This window comes from Apiospora aurea, assembly GCF_038362705.1.
Source record: "Apiospora aurea strain CBS 24483 chromosome Unknown utg000008l_segment0_segment0, whole genome shotgun sequence".
NCBI classification, from domain to species: domain Eukaryota; kingdom Fungi; phylum Ascomycota; class Sordariomycetes; order Amphisphaeriales; family Apiosporaceae; genus Apiospora; species Apiospora aurea.
The window spans coordinates 5,048,443-5,068,337 of NW_027117395.1; the positions used below are offsets into that span (position 1 = coordinate 5,048,443).

At 55.2% G+C, this 19,895-nt stretch overlaps 6 protein-coding genes across 6 annotated transcripts; 5 read left to right on the forward strand and 1 right to left on the reverse strand.

The window, feature by feature from the left end:
* Window positions 1–249: 249 nt before the first annotated feature.
* On the forward strand, window positions 250–1,779 carry PG986_013019 (uncharacterized protein; the record flags this gene model as incomplete). The annotated part of the gene is made up of 1 exon (XM_066849241.1): window positions 250–1,779. One exon carries the CDS (start codon window positions 250–252, stop codon window positions 1,777–1,779), a length of 1,530 nt encoding a protein of 509 aa, XP_066695937.1.
* A 4,749-nt stretch (window positions 1,780–6,528) lies between these two features.
* Window positions 6,529–7,493, forward strand: PG986_013020 (peroxidase; the record flags this gene model as incomplete). Its single annotated transcript, XM_066849242.1, has 3 exons — window positions 6,529–6,880; window positions 6,949–7,333; window positions 7,412–7,493. The coding sequence occupies 3 exons, from the start codon at window positions 6,529–6,531 to the stop codon at window positions 7,491–7,493; spliced, it is 819 nt and encodes a 272-aa protein (XP_066695938.1).
* Window positions 7,494–9,913: 2,420 nt separating this feature from the next.
* PG986_013021 (FCP1-like phosphatase) lies at window positions 9,914–12,411 on the forward strand (the record flags this gene model as incomplete). The annotated part of the gene is made up of 2 exons (XM_066849243.1): window positions 9,914–12,143; window positions 12,260–12,411. 2 exons carry the CDS (start codon window positions 9,914–9,916, stop codon window positions 12,409–12,411), a joined length of 2,382 nt encoding a protein of 793 aa, XP_066695939.1.
* A 635-nt stretch (window positions 12,412–13,046) lies between these two features.
* PG986_013022 (uncharacterized protein) lies at window positions 13,047–13,888 on the forward strand (the record flags this gene model as incomplete). The annotated part of the gene is made up of 4 exons (XM_066849244.1): window positions 13,047–13,097; window positions 13,400–13,506; window positions 13,589–13,762; window positions 13,840–13,888. The coding sequence occupies 4 exons, from the start codon at window positions 13,047–13,049 to the stop codon at window positions 13,886–13,888; spliced, it is 381 nt and encodes a 126-aa protein (XP_066695940.1).
* Window positions 13,889–15,171: 1,283 nt separating this feature from the next.
* PG986_013023 (uncharacterized protein) lies at window positions 15,172–15,684 on the forward strand (the record flags this gene model as incomplete). The annotated part of the gene is made up of 1 exon (XM_066849245.1): window positions 15,172–15,684. One exon carries the CDS (start codon window positions 15,172–15,174, stop codon window positions 15,682–15,684), a length of 513 nt encoding a protein of 170 aa, XP_066695941.1.
* A 2,925-nt stretch (window positions 15,685–18,609) lies between these two features.
* PG986_013024 (uncharacterized protein) lies at window positions 18,610–19,548 on the reverse strand (the record flags this gene model as incomplete). The annotated part of the gene is made up of 1 exon (XM_066849246.1): window positions 18,610–19,548. The coding sequence occupies one exon, from the start codon at window positions 19,546–19,548 to the stop codon at window positions 18,610–18,612; it is 939 nt and encodes a 312-aa protein (XP_066695942.1).
* Between the last annotated feature and the right edge of the window lie 347 nt (window positions 19,549–19,895).

Genomic DNA, 19,895 nt, shown 5'->3' on the forward strand with positions numbered 1-19,895 from the left:
GCCCAGGCGGCGAGGCATCTGCTGATATGTGGAGGGTTGTTTACTGTAACGACAGCCGCAGGGGGGTGTTGAGGAATCGTGTATCCAATCGACATATGTCCATCCCCCACACCCCTCTTGCTTATCTTCACTGCCACGCTGCTTGTGGGCGACATGTTGCATGCATATAAAGTCTTCTTCTCTTACGAACCTGCCGGAAGAGGGAGAATCAAACCATCTTGAGCAGTCCGCACGTAACGGAGCGCAACCATGGCCAACTCAATACCCTCGCGTGTCATCCACGTCAAGCCGCAGGAGGTGACGACCAGCAACCGCGGCCAGATCCGAAACAATTGGGACGAGATATTCCAGGTGTCCGACACGGGCCACCAGATCATCAGCATGTGGGTGAAGCTGGTGGACATCTTCGAGCTGGCCGAGGGCTCGGACCAGGACCGGATCGTCGCGAACCTCACCAAGGGCCTCGAGAAGGCCGTGGGGGACCATCCCGAGCTGACGGGGACCATGCACTTTGACAACGAGGCCAAGCGCATCGTCATCAAGCGAGCCAAGGAGGGAACGGTGGCTCTGCACATCAAGGACGCCACGGCCGCCGAGGACCAGATACCGTCCTACGCGTGGTACCATGAGCAGGACTACCCGGTCCACCGTCTCGAGATCGAGCACCTGATCCCGGCCGAGGCCGCCGGCCACCCCATGCACGTGGCCCAGGACGTGGACACGCCCGGCCCGCCCGTGGCGGCCTTCCAGGCCACCTTCATCGAGGGCGGCGTCATCATCGCGACGTCCGTCAGCCACCAGGTCTGCGACGGCCTCGGCTGGGACTCCTTCAACGCCACGTGGGCCGCCTACTCCAAGGCCGCCACGACGGGCAAGCCGGCCAGCCTCGACACCAACATCCCGCCGCACGACTACTTCATCGCCAAGACGAAGCCCACACCCGAGGAGTGGGAGGCCCTCCGCGGCAAGTACCCGACCATGCAGTACCGCACGGATCCCGCGCCACCGCCGCCGGCCGACTTCGTGATGCCCGAGGTCAAGACGCGCGTGTTCCACTTCCCGCGCAGCAAGCTGGCCGCGCTCAAGGCCGAGTGCAGCCGAGGTCTGCCGGAGGGTGCCTACGTCTCGAGCTACGACGCCGTGGCGGCGCTGTGGTGGCGCGCCATGCTGCGGGCCAAGCGGCCGCTGCTCAACTTCGGGGACGATGAAGCCTCCAAGTGCATCCACGCCGTCAACATGCGGAAGCGGGCCGACCCGCCGCTGCCCCCGCGCTTCATCGGCACGGCGGTGGCGCTGCCCTGGTCCGAGACGGTGACGATCGGGCAGGCCATGGGTCCGCGCGAGTCGGCGCTGCCGCTGCTGGCGCGGACGGTCCGGGGCAACACGGCGTCGGTCACGCCCGAGTACATCGAGGGGCAGACGAAGTGGGCGGCGGGGGGCCCCGACCTGCGGTTCAACGAGCTCAACATGCCGTGGATCCTGGGCAAGGACTGCATGGGGTTCGCGTGGCACGACATGACGCCCTACCAGACGCACGACTACGGGTTCGGCCGGCCGACGGGCTTCCGGTGGCCGCAGATGGGGTTCGAGAGCTTCTTCTTCACGCTGCCGACGCGGGCGGGGATGGGGGCAAGGGGCCGGACGAGGGGATCGAGGTCACGTTTGGGATCGAGGAGAGCTGCTTCCCGCGCTTGGAGAGGGACGAGGAGTTGTTGGCTTACTGCGAGCAGAGGGGTTTGGGGTCTTGATACATTGCACTTCGATATCTGTACCTACTAATGTGCATGTCAGCTGCTTTCACGTACGGTGCAGAAATGTATTCATGAGAGAGCTTCCTTCAAATTCCTGTCTTTAGGTTCATTGACGGTAATTCTTGTTGATGTCCAGTTCATCAAACCTGGCCCCAAGGTGGGCAAACATCCACGCGTGCCTGCCATTTTCGCATCGGCAATATCTTTCTGTTTTGGTTCTCAAACTGGGCAGGAGCTTTCTCTGTGTTTCCCTTCCTCACTTCTGCCTGACCCAAAATCTTTTTTCCACGATCCACTGCAATGAACGCCGCCTTGGTTTCTGGATGTGGCAGTTTCTTTCCACCTTCAATTGTTCGTGCCATCAACGGAATAAACAAACATCGTTAGTCCACTGGAATCAACATTCTTCGAAGCGGCTCTGCGGTTGCATAACCATTTGAGTCAACATTACCTGGTTGTCACAGCCATAAAAACAGGTTGACGGCTGAAAATTTGGTACGTTGATTGTTCCCATGAGTGACGGCACGCCGTTGGCTGACCATTCCTTCACGGAGCAGTTCCAAACAACTGTCCATCAACCATGCCAGGTTAACAAGCTTGCTGACCTTGTCGAGCTTTCGGAAATTGTACGACAAGACCTTGCGCATTCAAGAGCCAACCGCCACCAAGACCGCCTGGCCGAACGAACATCGAACCGAACGAAGAGGAAGCTTGGAAAATGCAGTCCAACACGGGCCAGGGTCCGCCCTCCCGGAGTCGCAATCCAGTCACATCCATACCGGGCCAAAAGCGTCCTCACAGTCCTGTCGCTGATCCCGTCCAAAGCAACAAGCGGAGGGAAGTTGACGTCGCGTCCACAACCACAGCCGATCAAATGTCTACCTCCCAATCTAGTGATGCCTCTCCAGCATCCCTCACTTACAAGGGCAACGAGTACACCTTGTTTCAACCTTGGGAATTGAATTACTTGGATGCACTCCTGTTCGCCCAGAAGCAATCGATCCCTCGACTACTTGAAGCCGGGCATTTCATCTTGGACGATCCGCACCCTGATGCCTTGTTCAGAATTCAAAAAGAGAAAGACTTCATCGCCTTGCCTGCATACGACCCCTCTCAGGAAAAGCACCGCCACGTATCCATCGACTGTTCATTGATCGAATGTTCGAACGTCGGATGTGAAGAGTCTTTCCCAGTGATTGCTCATATTACTGTCCTTAATATGACCGACGGAAAAGAGATAATCAACTCTTATGTTTGGCCCAGATACACGGTTGTCCGGTGGGACAGAGACAACACTGATAAAACAATCAAAGAAGAATCTTTGGTAGAGGCCAGCTTGGAGGGTAACCTGTTGCTTGGATGGGAGGCTGCGAGAAAGAAATTGGCCCAGTTTGCTGACGCAGAGACTATTTTTGTCGGGCACTCTATGGCATATCTCATGAACGCCCTGCGTATATCGCACAAACATATCTTCGATTATGGCCTTGCCAAGGGAGATTGTACCATGAGCAATGAGGTCTTGAAGAAAACCGCATACGGAAGGTATGGTCCGATGAAGCAATTCAGGGGTTCTAAACCAGACGCGAACGGACGACACGACTATTATGAGAAGACATTGATAACAAGAGAGATCAGTATCCGCTTGTTGAGACGACCTTGGGGAGTAGAGTACCAAAGGCCCAGACAAAGTTGAACAGCAAGTTGACGTGAATCTGATGTCCTTCAGGAAGTGTCTTGAGCGGCGGCATCATGGAGCATGGACAAGGGGGTCACTCAAAAGCCCAGAAGTTGCAGAGCAAATGCCATTATTCCGGCGTCGGGTTAGTGGAATAACAGGTAGTCAAGGACAGAATAAAACGGCAATGGTGTTGCTAGCGGTGGCATGGAATAATAGATTGGCGTGGCTAGGTAGATACTGGCAATTCAACATTGGAAGTATTGCCTCATCACTGAACATGATCTTGTTCTCGTCGCATGGCCAAGGCTGACTTCGCCATGAGCATACCTTGATCCTTCTGGAACACTCTTCTTAACGTGACTTGCATCACCGAAGAAATGGAAAATAAAGGGAAGTTAATGGGACAACAGATCCACCCTAGCGAGCCCGAATAACAAGACGATAAGTGAATCCAAAGAGCTAGATGTTTAGCAAGACATTGCAACACACCCATCGTCTACACCATAGAAGACAAGGCAAGCTTTACCAATTCAGCACACCTCACCGCACCCAACTTCTGGGATACCAAAAAGAATCAAATGCCAAAAACATACAACACCGAGGATTCCCAGGTCGTCACCGACCCTAGTACTAATTCGGCTCTCTGCTGCTTATATATGGGAGAGCGGACGGGATCCCTAGTATTCAGCAGGATATGGTCGTATGTGTCAGAAATCGTTGTTGAGCTGGTATATATCAGAAGCAAACAGCTCGTTCGCTTCCTGGGTGGAACGATGAGGTGGGCATGCGCAGCAATGGACGACTCCGATATCGACCCGACGGGACTTGGAATACGGCCAATCGAAAAAAAAAAAGGAAAAAGGAAAAAGGAAAAAGGTCTGACTGGGTGCCAGTTGTTCCCGGGGGTTGAGAATCCAGATGGTGTGCCCGAAATACGGGTATTTGATGGGGTGCATATGGCGGTCCATGTCCTTGCTCACTGGCGTAGAGAAAGATCACAACCTACCTCCCTCAACATGCCCAAGCAGGCCTTCCGAGAAGCATCAAGTTGAGGAAAGTTGAGGTTCCCCACCCCAAATGTAGTTGGATTGCATATTCTGTTCTGTATCGGATAGTATGCTCAACTTGCGCGAGAACATCATATTTGTAGGTGAACTCCCGCGAGGGAAGCGACCCAGCGAACGCGGATGGTCTTGTTCTAACCTCTTCCCAGTCAGAGACTTATGAATTCGAGAATGACTTCTCGGACGCAGTATGGCTTGTTGGCTTGTCGTCAATGACCAAAGCGACCACGACGCTGGGAGCATGTCTGGACAGGCAGAGTCTTGTATCTTTTTTTTATAATAAAAACATATCGAAAATATCATCATTGTGACTTGAACGGTCAAGTCCCTACCTCCAAACTCAGCTTGTCGTCTTTACTCCTGTCTGCTTCGTCAATTCGTGAGCGTTCTCGACACCAAGGACAGTAAAGCAGACAAGGTGTGTACATGCAAGCCTGTTACTGATACCCAACGTTCCGCGTCGTTACCATCGGCAGGAAGGTCCGCTCAAGCCCACGTATTGGTTGCGAATGAATGCCCGTGATATATTAGAGAAGCCTGATTTCCAGCCATTGCTTTCTACAGACCAAGTGTCTGCCTATTATATCGGATATCGTCTCCCAGACGAAGCACTAATAGAGGTCTTGGGGCTAAAATCTCAATACTAGGCATAGCAGTTTCTGATAAGATCGGCAGGGACAACATGATGAGTCGGCCCCGGAGATATCGGTGCATTGTCTAGGCAATATATCTGAATTACTTGGCCGCCGTGGCCAAAACGTGCTGACAGACCGACGGCTCCTGGCGGGACGGTTGACGTGCAAACATTACTCCTTTGAGTAACCAGCTCGTTGCAAATTCGTATCCTACTTGCTGGTTTCGGTGGGTTCGGTTCCTGTATCGCGGCCACATAATGACCACTTCATGCAAAATGTGAGACAACCCTAGTGAAGCAAGCCACCGAAGCGCCCGGACGTTCCCCACGGAGTAAACACCGGCCCAAAGAGGAAACCTGCAGTAGATCTTGGCGTACGGTCCCACCGGATCGGGATGGCCAAGCCGGCAGCGCCACCCTACGATTGCGAGTTCGTCTACTAAAATATGCACGAGAGATCTAGTCATAGTATTGTTGATGTTCCAATTATCAGTGGCGTTAGGCTTCGAACCAATGAACTTGAAGATAAGTTAGAGTTTCTTAAAATCAAGGCTGAAGAATACACCTTGAAGAGGGAACGGTTGGTCTAGAACCAGCACCGCGGAGCCGGGTGTTAGTAAGGCTTGACCGAGCAGAGTACTTGCTGAGTGAGTAGGTCATTGACTATGCTTTTCTATCTTGGTACAACGTGGCACAGCTTGGCTGCTACTCGAGGAGCATGAATCCGATGTTGTTGCTTGATGCGTTTTTAGCGGATGAACTAACGGTTCGCAGCCAGTGCATACCAGCTTGTGTTGATGGCGGTATTTGGCGAGTAAGTTGCTTGCTTTTGGTGTGCCGACGGCCGCAAGCTGCATTAGCGATCCAATAACATGGGCCGGTCCGTCGAATCAGATGAGTCCCTCCGTATTGAAGCTCCCCGTAAGCAACTACCATCACTATGGGACACAAGCAGGTCGTCTACTGCAAGAACGGCAGACGTAGGAGTGTCGTGCACTTTGAGCTGTCGGAACCACGCCTTGTCAGCTACACAGGGCTCGTAGTAATGCCATCAGCTGCGCATAGCTGCGCACCCCGTACTCCGGATAGTTCATCCAGACGAGGACGAAAGCTCATACCAAAATAGCAGAAAAGGGGCATCCAAGCAGATGGGGACAAACCGTCTACCAAAGCAGGCCATGCGCCGACCGCATTCCCTCTTATATATAGCATCACGAGGCCGGCCGATGAAATGCGATTTTGATCACTCATACTCTGTTCTTCATCCCCCAAGCCTTGGTTAGCCTTACCACTCGCTACCCCTTAGAAGCCCCTCTAGCAGCCTCTGCTCACGTTCACCTTCGTCGCACCGACTCGGAAAAGTATCGCCAAAAGCTCAAACGACACACATTCTCAGCCACGATGAACCCCCTGAGCTATCTCATTTTGTTTGCCGCATGCCTCGTGGCGGCGGTGCCATCAAATGTCGCTCCCAGGCATCACTCAGATTGCCCCTCGGTCTGGGGTAAGGTCGCCAAAGACTTGAAGAAGACGCTTGTGGGCAACGACGGTAGACTGAACGATAATGGTCGCGCCTCAGTTCGGGTCCCATTCCACGACTGCTTCCCAGCGGCTTGCGATGGCTCCATCATCCTGGCCAATGAATGCACCGACCGACCCGAGAACGGGCAGATGATTCCCATCTGTGGCATTCTTGGTCAGAAGGCCAATGATTACAAAGTCGGCGTCGCCGATATTATCCAGCTAGCAGGTGGTGAGTGATGACGACTACCATCTCGGTAGCCCAAGGGGAAGAGGCAAAGCTGACATTCGAGTGAACAGCCTTGAGCATCCGCGCAGCCGGTGGCCCCTCAATCGGCTTCCTCGCTGGCCGCCAGGACTCGAGCACGGCGAACCCAGCAGGGCAAATGCCGGACCAGAACGACCCTGCGGACAAGGTCATCGGCGCCTTCCGGGCCAAGGGCTTCTCGCCCAACGAGCTCGTGGCTCTCCTGGGCGCCCACACCGTGGCCAAGAACAGGGCGGGCCAGGCACTCGACGCCTCGGACTCCCGATTTGACAATGTTTTCTACTCGGAGACGACGAACGGCAGGGCGCCGGCCACACTCAATAGCGACAGGGCCGTGAGCAATGCGACGGACACGGGCCGGACGTGGAGCAACTTTGCGCGCAGCTCGGATGGTTGGTTGAGTACGTTCATACCGGCGTAAGTCTCCTCCTATTGGTCGAGGTTTGAAGAAAACCGTATCATGACTGACTGGCTGACAAATCATCTCAATTATAGGATGCAGAAGATGGTGACGACGGGAAACGATGCCGGGAGCCTCACGGATTGCTCGAGCGTCATTACCGATACATTCCGCTAGAAGAAGCGTGAAGCGTGCCCCGGGAGGCCGGAAGTGAGGCGGATACGCGGAAGCTAAAGTATTGTGCCATTGACTAGCAAAAGCCAATGGCGGCTTAAAAATGCAGCACGAGACCGAGTGTGACATAGCGAGGCAGGGCAGACTGCGGAGAGGACGCGCGACCTTGGTTTGGCTAGCAGCGCAGGTTGCATGCATGCATGCATATACCGAGTTCTTTCTTGATGACTAATTAATATATTCGCGACGACAACGATCATGGGTTTGAATTAGGCTGGCCTGCAGCTGAGATGTGTATCTGCACTGATGTTCGAGAATGGGTCGATGTCATGAGGTGATGGACGACTTTGGGGGTCTCGAGACCAATTCCAGTTGGAGATGCAGCAGTGGTACTGAAGACTGTTGTGAAGCTTCACCAGCCACAGGTTGGGGAAGGACGTTGTAGGCAGCAAGCGCCACAGGAACTCACCCCGCAATTTGGCTGGTGGAAGTGGCTTTGGTCTGATCTGATGCGCAGATGATGAGTCGCCCTGGCTCCCCTCCCTGGGAGGTTGATTCGGCAGCAGGCAGAGCTTCCCAAACCAAGTACAAAAAGGCCCCTCATCCTCCATCCAACAGCGCTGCTTTTTGGGGGCGCCTCATTGCCTCTAGAAAGACCCGTCTGGATATTCAACAGGGGTGTGCTGCTAATACTATTGCTCTTTGCATCTCGATTCGACCACTGACCCGTTCCATCCACACATCCATCCATCCAGCAAATTGGCCCCTTCGCGTTGCACAGCAAACGCGACACGAGCAAAACCAAAACCGACGAACGAGCCGAATAGCTACCACCAACCAATCTGGTCCATTCTTCTTCACTTGCACCACGTTACTTTTGCACTTACATACATACATATTCGGCGACCTCACCTCCCGCTCACTCGTCCTGGACCGAGCCATATTCGGTCCTCGCTATACATAGCCGTCTCTTTACTTGCACCCCCCTGCTGGCCTTTCGGTCTTCGGCCAGACTGCGACGCGGGCTGATTGGTAGACTGTCCGTGTTTGGAGGAGTTCTGATCCTCTACTACGACCAGGTAGGTTCGACGTCACCTTCTTCGTTGACCGTGGCATATCCACTTTGGCTCTCTAGTAGTACCTAACACCACCACACACAACCCGCCTTCAACTCCTCCCTCTGCTTTGCCATGCCGTGTCGTGCCCCGTCGAAACTACCGGCATGAGGCAGCAACTCCGAGCCTTCCAGATGCGCTCAATGCACGTACAGTACATGCCTACCGCATCCGGTCTTTGGCTCGTTCTATCTTTGCATCCCGTCCCCTTCGCAATTGACTTGGTCGAATGTTTCATCGCATTCTCCTGCTACCCCTCTCAGCCTCCATTTTTCTTTCTTCAACTTGCCTTGACACATGTTTCGTATCTGCACCTCACCCATCCCACACACCGTTGGCATAACTTGCATAAGTCTGTGCACTACCTTCGGGCTAAGCTTCTCCTCGCCCCACACCGCCTGCCCAAACCAGCCGAGCTAGGGGAGCTAATGCGTTGCACGCCCAGCTATCGATTTTAGTGGGTTCTTCAGCTCTCGGGTACGTACCCTCGTCGCTAGAGAGCTTCCCGTCAAGCGTCACATTCCTGGCGCATTTTCTGAGACGAAGACGGCAGCTCGTCGACGCGCGCGCGCAACAAAGCTATTCCACCCACAAACGTCTCTCTCCCTACCCGCAACCCTCTTCGGCGATTTCAGAAAGAACCGCACGCGTCTCTCACTTCCGAGACAGCTGCAATCCGCTGCGTCCTCACCCCGATTCCTCGTCGCATATCTTTCCGCGCGCTAGGGTGTTGAGGGTATCTTTGGAAACAACAAGGAGCCAGATGCCATGGGATATCCCAGTCCTCAACAGCTTAGTCCAGAGGTATCGTCAAAGTTCGCAAGACGGTTGAGGGAGGAGGCTTCATAGTAAGTATAGCTGTTTGCTGTCCATCCTACATCATATACTCGCCGTCGCGTGGTTCCGTGTCGTCGTCAGTCTTTGCGCCGAGGGATAGCTCGCTTTTGCACGCACCCTGGCAGCAACAACATCTACCCCTAATGGATGGTGCTTTCACATGAACATCTCCCAAGCACCAAAGGTCCTTCGAGACCACCCATCACCAGCTACTTCCACCTTGGCTATATCGTTACCAGAGAACCACCTTCATCACTGCTATTTTACCTAGTTGTCCCCTCTCCACCAAATACCCCAGTTATCCTATACCAATTCCCCATCGCCACCAACGGTCCCCGAACCAGATCGCCCCAGACCATATAAAGCCCAATTGCTAGCCGATTCTAACTCTACTCAACTTAGCAGGTAGTTATCGAAAGCTGAAATCACAATCAAACAACACCATCGAGTGCCAAACGCCAACACGCCACGATGCTGAAAAACTTCCGGGCGGGCGACCGCCTGCGCTACCCCATCACCATCTCCAAGTTCCTGAAAAACAAGGGCGATGAGGTCCAAAGAGGCGAAGCGCTACTGCAATACACGTTCAAGTTCGAGCGCACAATCGGCGATCCCGCTCTCAACGAAGAGCGCACCGTAGAAGAGACAGGCTATGCCGACTGGGACTGCCCTACCGAGGGCACAATCAACAAGTGGCTGGTCAAGGTCGGCGATGTTCTGACTAAGAGCCAGCTATTCGTCGCCATCGATGAGCCCTGCCCCCACGATATGCAGTATGCTGGCCTATGTACCAAATGTGGCAAGGATATGAAAGAGATCACCTGGGCAACGGAATCCATGGATACGGATCGCGCCACCATCGCCATGGTCCACGACAACGTCGCCTTGACGGTTAGTGCCCAAGAGGCTATGAGGGCCGAGATCGATCTGCAGAGACGCCTACTGCAGCAGCGCAAACTGAGTCTGGTAGTCGATCTGGATCAGACCATCATTCACGCTTGCATTGATCCGACAGTTGGCGAATGGCAGCGAGATCCGACGAACCCGAACCACGGCGCGGTCAAGGATGTTCGCACTTTCCAATTAGACGACGGCCCTCGCGGTGTCACGAGTGGGTGCTGGTACTACATCAAGCTCCGGCCCGGTCTAGTTGGGTTCTTGGAGCGCATGTCCGAGTACTTTGAGATGCATGTCTACACCATGGGTACCCGCGCATACGCCGAACAAATCGCCAATATTGTTGACCCGGACAAGAAGCTATTTGGTCACCGGATTATCAGTCGCGACGAGAACGGCAGCGTCACTGCCAAGAGCCTACAAAGACTCTTCCCCGTCAATACCAACATGGTTATAGTCATCGATGACAGAGCGGATGTGTGGCCTAGAAATCGACAGAATCTCATCAAGGTGACGCCGTACGACTTCTTCAAGGGCATTGGCGACATCAATTCGGCATATCTCCCTGCGCGAGAAGATGCCCTCGGCACTGCTGCTGCGGCTGCTGCACCGCCAGCTGCGACCAGTGCACCCCTTCCGATCAGAAACGGTGATGCTTCCAAGAGTCCGAATGCGCCCGGCCAAGCCAATAAGATACCGGAACACGAAAAAGCAGTGGCGCCGAACCCGAACGGCGTGGACGACGCACTATTGCAGCTTCAGGCCCAAGAACAGGAGCGAGCTCTCGAGAAACAACTCAAGGAACGGCCTTTGCTTCACATGCAGGAGGAATTGGACAAGGAAGATACGGATACTGCTGAAAGCGAGGCATCCGAAGAGGGAACTACGACTCCGCCCAGCTCGCCTGAGCAGCAGAATGGCCATTCTCCGACCCCACACCACCGCCATAACCTGTTGCGCGACGATGACAACGAGCTCGCGTGTGTGGAGAAGCACCTGACTGCGACACACAAGCAGTTCTACGAGAAATACGATGCTCGGCGAGCCTCGCGGCACCGACTCCAGGAGATCACGTCCGAACTTATTCCTAATGTGGGGGTTGTGCTCGATTACCTCAAGGGGCAAGTTCTCAAGAACTGCACTATTGTACTGACGGGCATCGTTCCCCAGGGGGTGGATGTCATGGTGTCGGAAATCGGTTTGCAGATCATGAGCTTTGGAGCCGACCTGAAGCGCAAACCCACGTCAAGAACAACCCATCTCGTCGTCAGCAGTGCCCGGCCACGTACCGACAAGGTGCGCAAGGCGGCGCGGATACCAAGCATCAAGATTGTCAACCAAGACTGGCTTGCGGCTTGCCTTGCCGAGTGGCGCAGAGTGGACGAGACGCCCTACCTGATGGACATCAACCCGGGTGATCGAGCAAACCGCCACGTACCAGCTGCCGACGATGATATGGAAGACGACGACGAAGACAAGAGCCAGCCCAAGATCACCATTGTAAACTCCGGCCAGCAGAACATGTTTGAAGAACCAGACGAATCTGCGGGCGACGTCTCGGATGACGAGGATGATGACGAGGATGAGGAGGATCCGTTTGGAGTGATACCCTCGGAACCTGCCAGTCCCGTACAAGAGCTCAAGAAGATGGACTGGGACGATATGGACGACGAGTTGGCTGAGTTCATGGGCTCTGACGTGGAGTCGGACTCGGAGGCGGAGAGCTTGTACCAAGGCAGCGGCAAGCGCAAGCACGACGACCTGGCATCGGAAGACGGCGACAGCGCTGAAGAAGGCACGGGTAGTACCCTGTCCAAAAGCAGAAGCTCGCCAAGGCGCGCACGACGGGTCTCCGTAACGTGGAGAACGTCGGGGAGAACGGCGCCGATGATGACGATGATGCCGCTGCCGACGAGCAAGGCGGGGAAGAAGGTAATACGCAGGGCGGAGGCGACGAGGAGGACGACTTTGACGAGCTGGAGGCGGAGCTCGAGGCCGAGTTCGAGAAGGAGGACGTGGAGGAGCAAGAAGGAGGTGGTGCGACGACGGAGGATCAACACATGGAGGGATGAGGAGAGAAAGAAAGGCCTCTGTTTTTTTTTTTGTAAAACGTTGAAACCTCCGCCTGACTGGACTGATTTGTGTACGGAGTTATGGACGGTACCGGTGCATAGCGAAATAGGACATGGATGATTGTAAATACACCACAATTGTAATCACACCTGACACAATCTCGCACTATAACAGATATTAAAACCCCGTGATATGGTCGTCTCTCTGTTGTCTTGACCAACTATCTCTGACAATTTTCGTATTTATTGCCTGTAAATACATATGCCAATGTTGGCATGGCATTCCTCATGGATTCTGAGGCGGCTATCACGTGATGCTGATTACGTAAAGCAAGAAGCTCCACGCTTGAGCCGACCATTGCGGGCGAGCTTCCTTCAATTGAGAGACGGTAATTGGCAATTGGGCGACGAAACAACCCCGAGCTTCCATTTCCCTCAATTGAACGCCGACCACCACCCGAAAGCGCATCCCCAAGTTCTCGCCCGAGGTTCAACCCGTCATCATGCCTCAAGATATGCCCCCGTCGGGGGCTTCGGCCCGGTTCAGTACAAGGTGGGTGGTTCTCTTCTCGATTCCTGATTCCTTTGCGTGGAGGACAAGGGCAATGGCAACGGCAGCGACAACGATGACTACAATGGGAGAAAAACGAATTGGACGATCCGACATACTCGATTTTGGAAGCGACGTACTGCGAGTTCTTTTAGATCTGCGAGGGGCGGGTGTCCGGCCGCAATTGGGACGTGATAGTCGGAGATGGGAACGAGGCGGTTCAGGATTGATCGCAATACCGAATCGAAAATGCCGGCCGATTGCTGGACCGGGGAACATCAAGGACCCTGCAGCCGTGTTGGAATGAAGGCAATAGTCGAATGCCGAACGAAATGGACATCTGGATCTCGAAATCACGCGACGGGGACACCGGAGAGGGATGCGAGGAGATGAGAAAGACTTGAATAAGAAGCTGACTATTGCCATTTTCTACCGCAGCGAAACCTTCCGGCGCCTGGCTTCAAGCCCGCCGCTCTGGTCCTCGGCATGGGCGCCGTCTGCGTCTGGGGCTTCTACAAGCTGGGACAGGGTATCCGCGAGCAAAAGTACGTCCCCTCAACTGCCTCTACATGATATACCCAAGGCGAATGCCATGCTGAGAAGGCTATATACGCTGATTGCAAGCAGCGCTGACCGAACCGTTAATAGTGAGCTGGCCCGCGAGAAGATGTGGTCCCGCATCCACCTGATCCCCCTCCTCCAGGCCGAGGAGGACCGCGACTTGGCGCGACGACACATGGCCGACCAGGCCCGTGAAAAGCAGCTGACGGGCGACAACTTCAAGGTCTACAACAGCGACAGGTTCGTGCGGGCTTTCTTCTGCCATGACTGTTTCTCCCCCAAAATAACATCTGGACGCTAACCTTGTCAATGTACAGATTCGTGCGCCCGACGTACGCTGTCACCCCGGCCAACACCACGAAATAGAGTACAGAAACTACATATGGCGGTGCGGCGTGACTCGGAAGCCGGTAGCTTCTCTCGGACAGAAAGAACGAAGAGGAAGAAACTGCCCAGTGGGAGCAAAGGTCCTTGTACATATACCAAGACGAAAAAAGAGCCAATATGAAGCTGTCCCTATCTCTTGTGGTCGATCATGATAGCCATTACTACTTCTGAACCCCCGAAGGGTGCTCACGCAGCCGCTGGTTTGCCTGAAGTAGGTATCCCAACGGTAACAACATGAACTTGTAGGTTGCGTCATATTGACTAACTGAACATCTCTCCGGCATTGCAAGTTCAGCAACGCCAGGTTTGTGTTAAGGCTGCTGACAACAAATCCGTCCACTCAACTCACATATTTTGAAACCGTCCCTACTTCTACTCATCGATTCGAAGCAGCCATTCTGGCAGCGCGACTTGACTTGAACGGGCGAGGTGTCGGGAGTCCAGGTAAGGTGACAGACTTGGGGTATTCCAAGTAGCCATTACTACAGCTCCTGGTGAGCTCCCACTTTTACTTACCCAATGTTGACTGATCCCTTGTACGCCTTCTGCTATTTCCCCTAACTTGGGGGTCACAGCTCAACCGAGTCCTTGGCGACCAACTTGAGGGAACACAATCGAAAACTCGCCATGCCCATCAAATCAACCTACATGTATGTATTCAATTGGGCGGGCAGCAATGCTCACGGGCTAATCAACCATTCGAAAACGCACCCAGTAATGATAAAAAGTTTGAGCCTTGACACCAAAATGCGTCCGAACGCTCATGCATCATCCCCTCGACTAGGTACTATCTAATATCAATGCAATAGGACTCCCCCAAAACGCCTTTCTCTCATGGTAACCTGGGGTAACTTGAGTCCAAACGTCGTGACCATGCAATGCAGAACCAACCAACCAACCAACCCTCTCTTTTCGCTTTGCCCGAACCGGAATCTGTGTGTGGTTTTCTAATATGCCGTGCCTATGTTTTTTATCTTCCCCTTTGTCGCATTAACCAATCCCGTCTCCCTAATAGAAGGGGTTCCTCTCTCTTTCGCTCTCGCTAGCTCTCAAAGTCCTCATTACAAAAACATATATACATACACGGACATGAAAACGTCGTCGTCCTTCTTCGTCTCTAGATTGTCATATGTACAGACAGTCCCTTCCCTGTCTTGGTATCATTTCTCTCTTTTGTTTCTGTGCCTTTTTTTTTCTTTTTTTTTCAGTCAAACAGGGTCAAAGTCAAGTCGCCCTCGATCTTGGCCTTGAGCTCGACCTCGATGTCGAGGTTCAGATCCAGCCGGACCGTCAGCCGCGAGTTGTCCTTGGAGGCCTTCGTCACCCCCGCCGTGGGCGTGGCCGGCGCCGTGATGGCCGACGGCGGCGACGTGGAGGGCACGGGCGCCATCACGCCCAGGGGCGCGGGGGGTTGGGATGCGCTCTTGCCCTTTTTGGAGGAGGACGACGGTTTCGGGATGGGCGCGAGGGCTGTGGAGGATTCGACTCTGGTCGTCGTCTTGCCCTGCTTGCTGCTGCTGCTGCCGCCGCCGCCGCCGCTCTTCTTCTGGGACGCCAGTGTGGGTATTGAAGAGGAGGAGGAAGAGGATGCGGATGTTAGGGATGGTAATGAGGAGGGCGCGGTTTGCTTGCGCCGCCGCGGCTTGGGTGCTGGCTCTTCGTCGGCCAGCGCCGGATCCGACTTTGGTTGCCGGAGCGCCGGCTGCTGCTGCTGCTGCTGCTGGTCGGTGGTGGGCTGCCTTTTGGGTTTCGGCGGTGGTGTCGGTTCGAAGTAGTCCTCCTTTTCGGAGGTCATGGGCTGGCCCTCTTGGATATTCGAGAGCGTCTTGCGCGCCCGTCGCCTCCTCGGTATCCTCGCCGCGGGAACTTCAGGTTCTTCGTTGTCGTTGTCATAATTATCCGCCGCCTCAGGCTCAGGTATCGTCCTGGGCGTGCGGCGGCTGCCGGTCCGGCTGAGGCTCTTCTCTTGGTCGTTCCGGTCCTTCAGGAGGTGGAAGCTCTTCATCCTCTTGTTGAGGCCGGGCTTGGGTTCGGGTGGGGGTAAGACACCGGTCTTCTTCTGCTGATGTCTTCCACGGGGCTCGACTTCCTGTCTTCTGCTGAGGACTTGACGCCCGTATATCTCTTCGGACGGTCTTGCGACCCCTTCCCCTTTCCCTTAACATCATCGTCCTCCCCCTCGTACTCCTCGCCGGGCGACAGCGTCCTCGCGTCCTCGTCCTCGTTCCAGGAGGCGTCTCTGCGGTGTCCCGCCATCATGGATTTTCGTTTTTGGGTCTGCTGCTGATGCGTTTCCAGCACCTGGGAGTCACTCTTCCGCCTCGACGCTTCGGCCTCCTCCTTGGCCTCTTGGGCTTCCCTCTCGTCAATGTCGAGGAATGACGTCTGATGCAGCGGCAATGACTCGTCGACGGCCACGGGGCTCCAGATGTAGGAGTCTTGCCACAGCGGTCGCAGGGATCCGTACTTTTCCGGATCGAGCCAGATCTGGAGACCGTCGCTCATGGTGGGCAAACAACATCGCTGCTCGCCGCGGGGAGGAAAAGAGGTAGCGGCCTCTTTATAGTAGTATCGATCCCTTTCTCTCCCAACAGCGGCAAGCGGCAAGTACCCTCCCTCTCTTCCCGCACAGAACAAGGGCTAGGTTGGTTTGATATTATTAAACACTAGTGTCGGTGATTTTTTTATCATTAAACTGTAAACCGGATTTCCTGATCGGACAGTAAAAGGGCGAACCAATATCATGCGGTGAATATAGACCCCCGGGCGAAACTAGGAGGGCCTAGTCGGATGTGCGGTAGAACAAGACCAGAACAAAGCGAGTGGATAATCGAAGTGAAGCAGAAAGGGCGGCGGCAACAAAAAAAACAGGCCAACGAAGGTTTGGTTTAGTTTGGGTGGTCTAGTGTCAGTCAGGGAAGACGGCGATGCATGCGATGCATTAGATGCTAGTCGGGACGAAAAGAGTCAAGCACTCCAAGCAGGGTCCTGTCGTGTGTGAGAGAGAGAGAGGGGGGGCGGGTTTGGCTGATTGGGTGCAACTTCAATGCGAGGAAGCGGCCGGCTGGACTGAGTAGTGAGTGCTACGATACTTGGCCAGGAGCAAGCAAGCGACAACAACAGGAACAGATTTCGGCGAAAGACAGCGAACTGACAACAACCCAGGTATATGGTCAAATCAAAAGAACCCCCCTTTTTTCCTATGCTTTCACTACATTCCTTCAACATTTTGATGTCTTCCCGTTCAGGAAAAAGAGAGACGGTCGAGAATAGACACAAGAGGCCGTAACGTGTTGCTGCGGCGCTGCAGACGTCATCCTCGGTGTCGCAGGCAAAACGGGATGGGGTTGTCGCTGTCGTTGCTGGACGTGCGATGTAACTCCAGACGACCGGGGCCTGTTTCCATCTTGGCCTACTACTATTCTTGGTCGCGCGTCCCGACCAGGTTTTTTAAGCTTCGCCAGTCCCGTAGTTATGTATTTGCCCGTGAGCCTAGCCCGCGGCAATTGGCTCCGGATTGGGTGAGGACCGAGGACCCTCCGTGCAGTGCATCGTCAACTTGCTTCGTATCAGCGGCTCCGCCTCTTTCTTTTGTCCTCCGCCAAGATCTCTGGGACATCTGGCCACTGGCTGGGTGTGTGTGCTGGCCCTGGCTTTTTGACTGGGCATACGCACGCAAACACGGCACACGTAAACGGCGCGCCGGGACCCTTATTAGCTGCTTAGTGCCTGACTCTCCAGGTCCCCCCGGCCTCGAGGTTTTGGTGTTTTGGTGTTTGGCCGTTGCTGTGCCTGGTCTCGTGCCTGTCTTTGCTGTCGTCCCGTCATGGCTTTTTTGTCAAAAAGTTGGAAGATTCGGCGTGGATTGCCAACCCGTTTTGCAAAGATCAGGGTCGTGGCAATGCGATGATCTCCACTCCACTGGTTCAACACGCCAACTCACTAAAACCAACTCCTTCCCACCAGCCAAGCCAAGCCAAGCGACCTGCCACCCCGCCTAAGTAACCACAAAGAAGGCCGTAGGGTAACCGCTCTACCGCTTTGCCGCCCTGCCAGGAGCCGAGACCAGGGAAACCCGGCCGAGTCCACAGCAGCTGCCGCTATTGGAATCGCCCTCGCCTTCTAGCCCATTAACGGTGACATTATGCTTTCGGATGGAGATGGATAGGGCCTAAACTGACTGGTGGACAACCAAGATGCCCCAATGTTTGGGTTGGGCCCCCATCGCCATCTGAGCAGCCACCAGCGCTTATCGACGGTGTCTGACGAGGGGAAGGAGTAGAGGACGACGACAGCCGGGAAAATGGAGACCGCATCTTCATCGGAGTTCAAGGCAATGCAATGCTAATCTCAGGCCATGTTACCGTTCATCTGAGAGGGACGTGGGCTTTCGTGCCTCGCGAAAAAAAAAAAAAAACAAGTTCTCGGGACCAAATCGTGCATTCACGCCGACTATGAAACTACAGGACGCGTTATCGAAACACCACAAGACCATGTCGACTCCCGCTCCACACACACACACACAATTCCATTTCCGATTCCATTCCGGATTCGAATTATGCCCCTCGTACTCTCCTATCACGGGACCACGGGTTGGGTTGCGGCGCTTTTTCCCTCTTTCCTTTTCCTTTCCTTGTTCCTTCTCGACGTTTTCTAGAACATCTGATCCTTGATCGCCTCGAGCGACTTCTCGAAATCGACTAGCCCCCCACCCCCTCCCCCTTCTCGAGCCCGAGGTCCGCCGCCAAGTCCAGGGTCCGCTCGGGCTCGAACCGGTGCCAGTCCGGGTACTCCTCGCTCCACCGGAGCTGCGCCGCCATCTCGGTCCCGAAGTCGCCGTACAGCCGCGCCACGTGCGCGTCCGACACCTCGGCGTACCCGACCCTCTTGGCGCCGCCCGTGAGCTTGGTGAGGCTGTCGGCCACCGAGCTGATGGGCCGGTAGTCGGTGATGCAGATGGCGATCTTGTTGCCCGTCCTGGCGGGCCCCGCGCGCAGGACCGCCTCGACCAGGAGGCCCGCGTTGCGCTGCAGGTTGCCCGCCATCGGCAGCATCGCGTCGGGCTTGCTGGGCAGCGGCAGCAGGTAGCCGCCCTCGGTGCCCGGGACCGGCACCGGCCGCATCAGCGTCGCGAGGTTGCTCGTGTACCAGCCGGGCCAGAACTCGGTCGTCTTGGCCCAGAGGGCCGGGTGCGTGGCGCGGATCCAGTCGACGGCGATCTGCTTGTAGTCGTAGTGCGGGACGGGGAACTTGCCGCCCGACATCTTGGCGCACCGGGGCAGCGTGCTGAGCACGACGTGCTTGAGGGTCGGCGTCGCGGCCGCCGCGTTCGCAACGGCCTGGAACTGCGCCACCTCTTCGTCGCCGGCCCCGTCCCGCCCGAGCGTCGGGATCGACGGCCAGTACGCCGTCACGACGAAGAGGGCGTCGGCGCCCGCGAGAGCCGGCGCGAGGGTCGCGGCGTCGTTGACGTCGGCCAAGACGACCTCGGCGCCTTTCTCCAGGAGGGACTTGGCGGAGTCGCCGTCCGGGTTGCGCGTCAGGGCTCGCACTTTGTACGTGTCGGGCGAGGCGAGGAGCCGGTTGGCGACGGAGCCGCCTTGGGCGCCGGTGGCGCCTACGACGGCGACTAGGGTCATGGTTCGTTTGCTATCACACGCAGACGCAAGTGATGCGGAAAACCAGAGTTGATAATGTGGGCTGCTATGGGTGTGTAGTGATGTACCAGTAGGAGAGTGAGTATGTAGGTAGGCAAGGATTTCTATCTAGTGGCAGATAGCTACGTTGCTTAAGTATGCCGCTGCCGGGCCACCGAGGAGGCGGCGGAGGCGTCGGTTGAGGGGTTCTTGTAATAGCTGACATACATGTTGCTAGCATATTACTAAACCACCCGAATACGCATTGGAACTCAAAGACATCACACATACGGTAAGAAGGGAACGCCCATCTGCCCATCCGTCCCCGGTTTTGTTCCCCGCGATTTGGT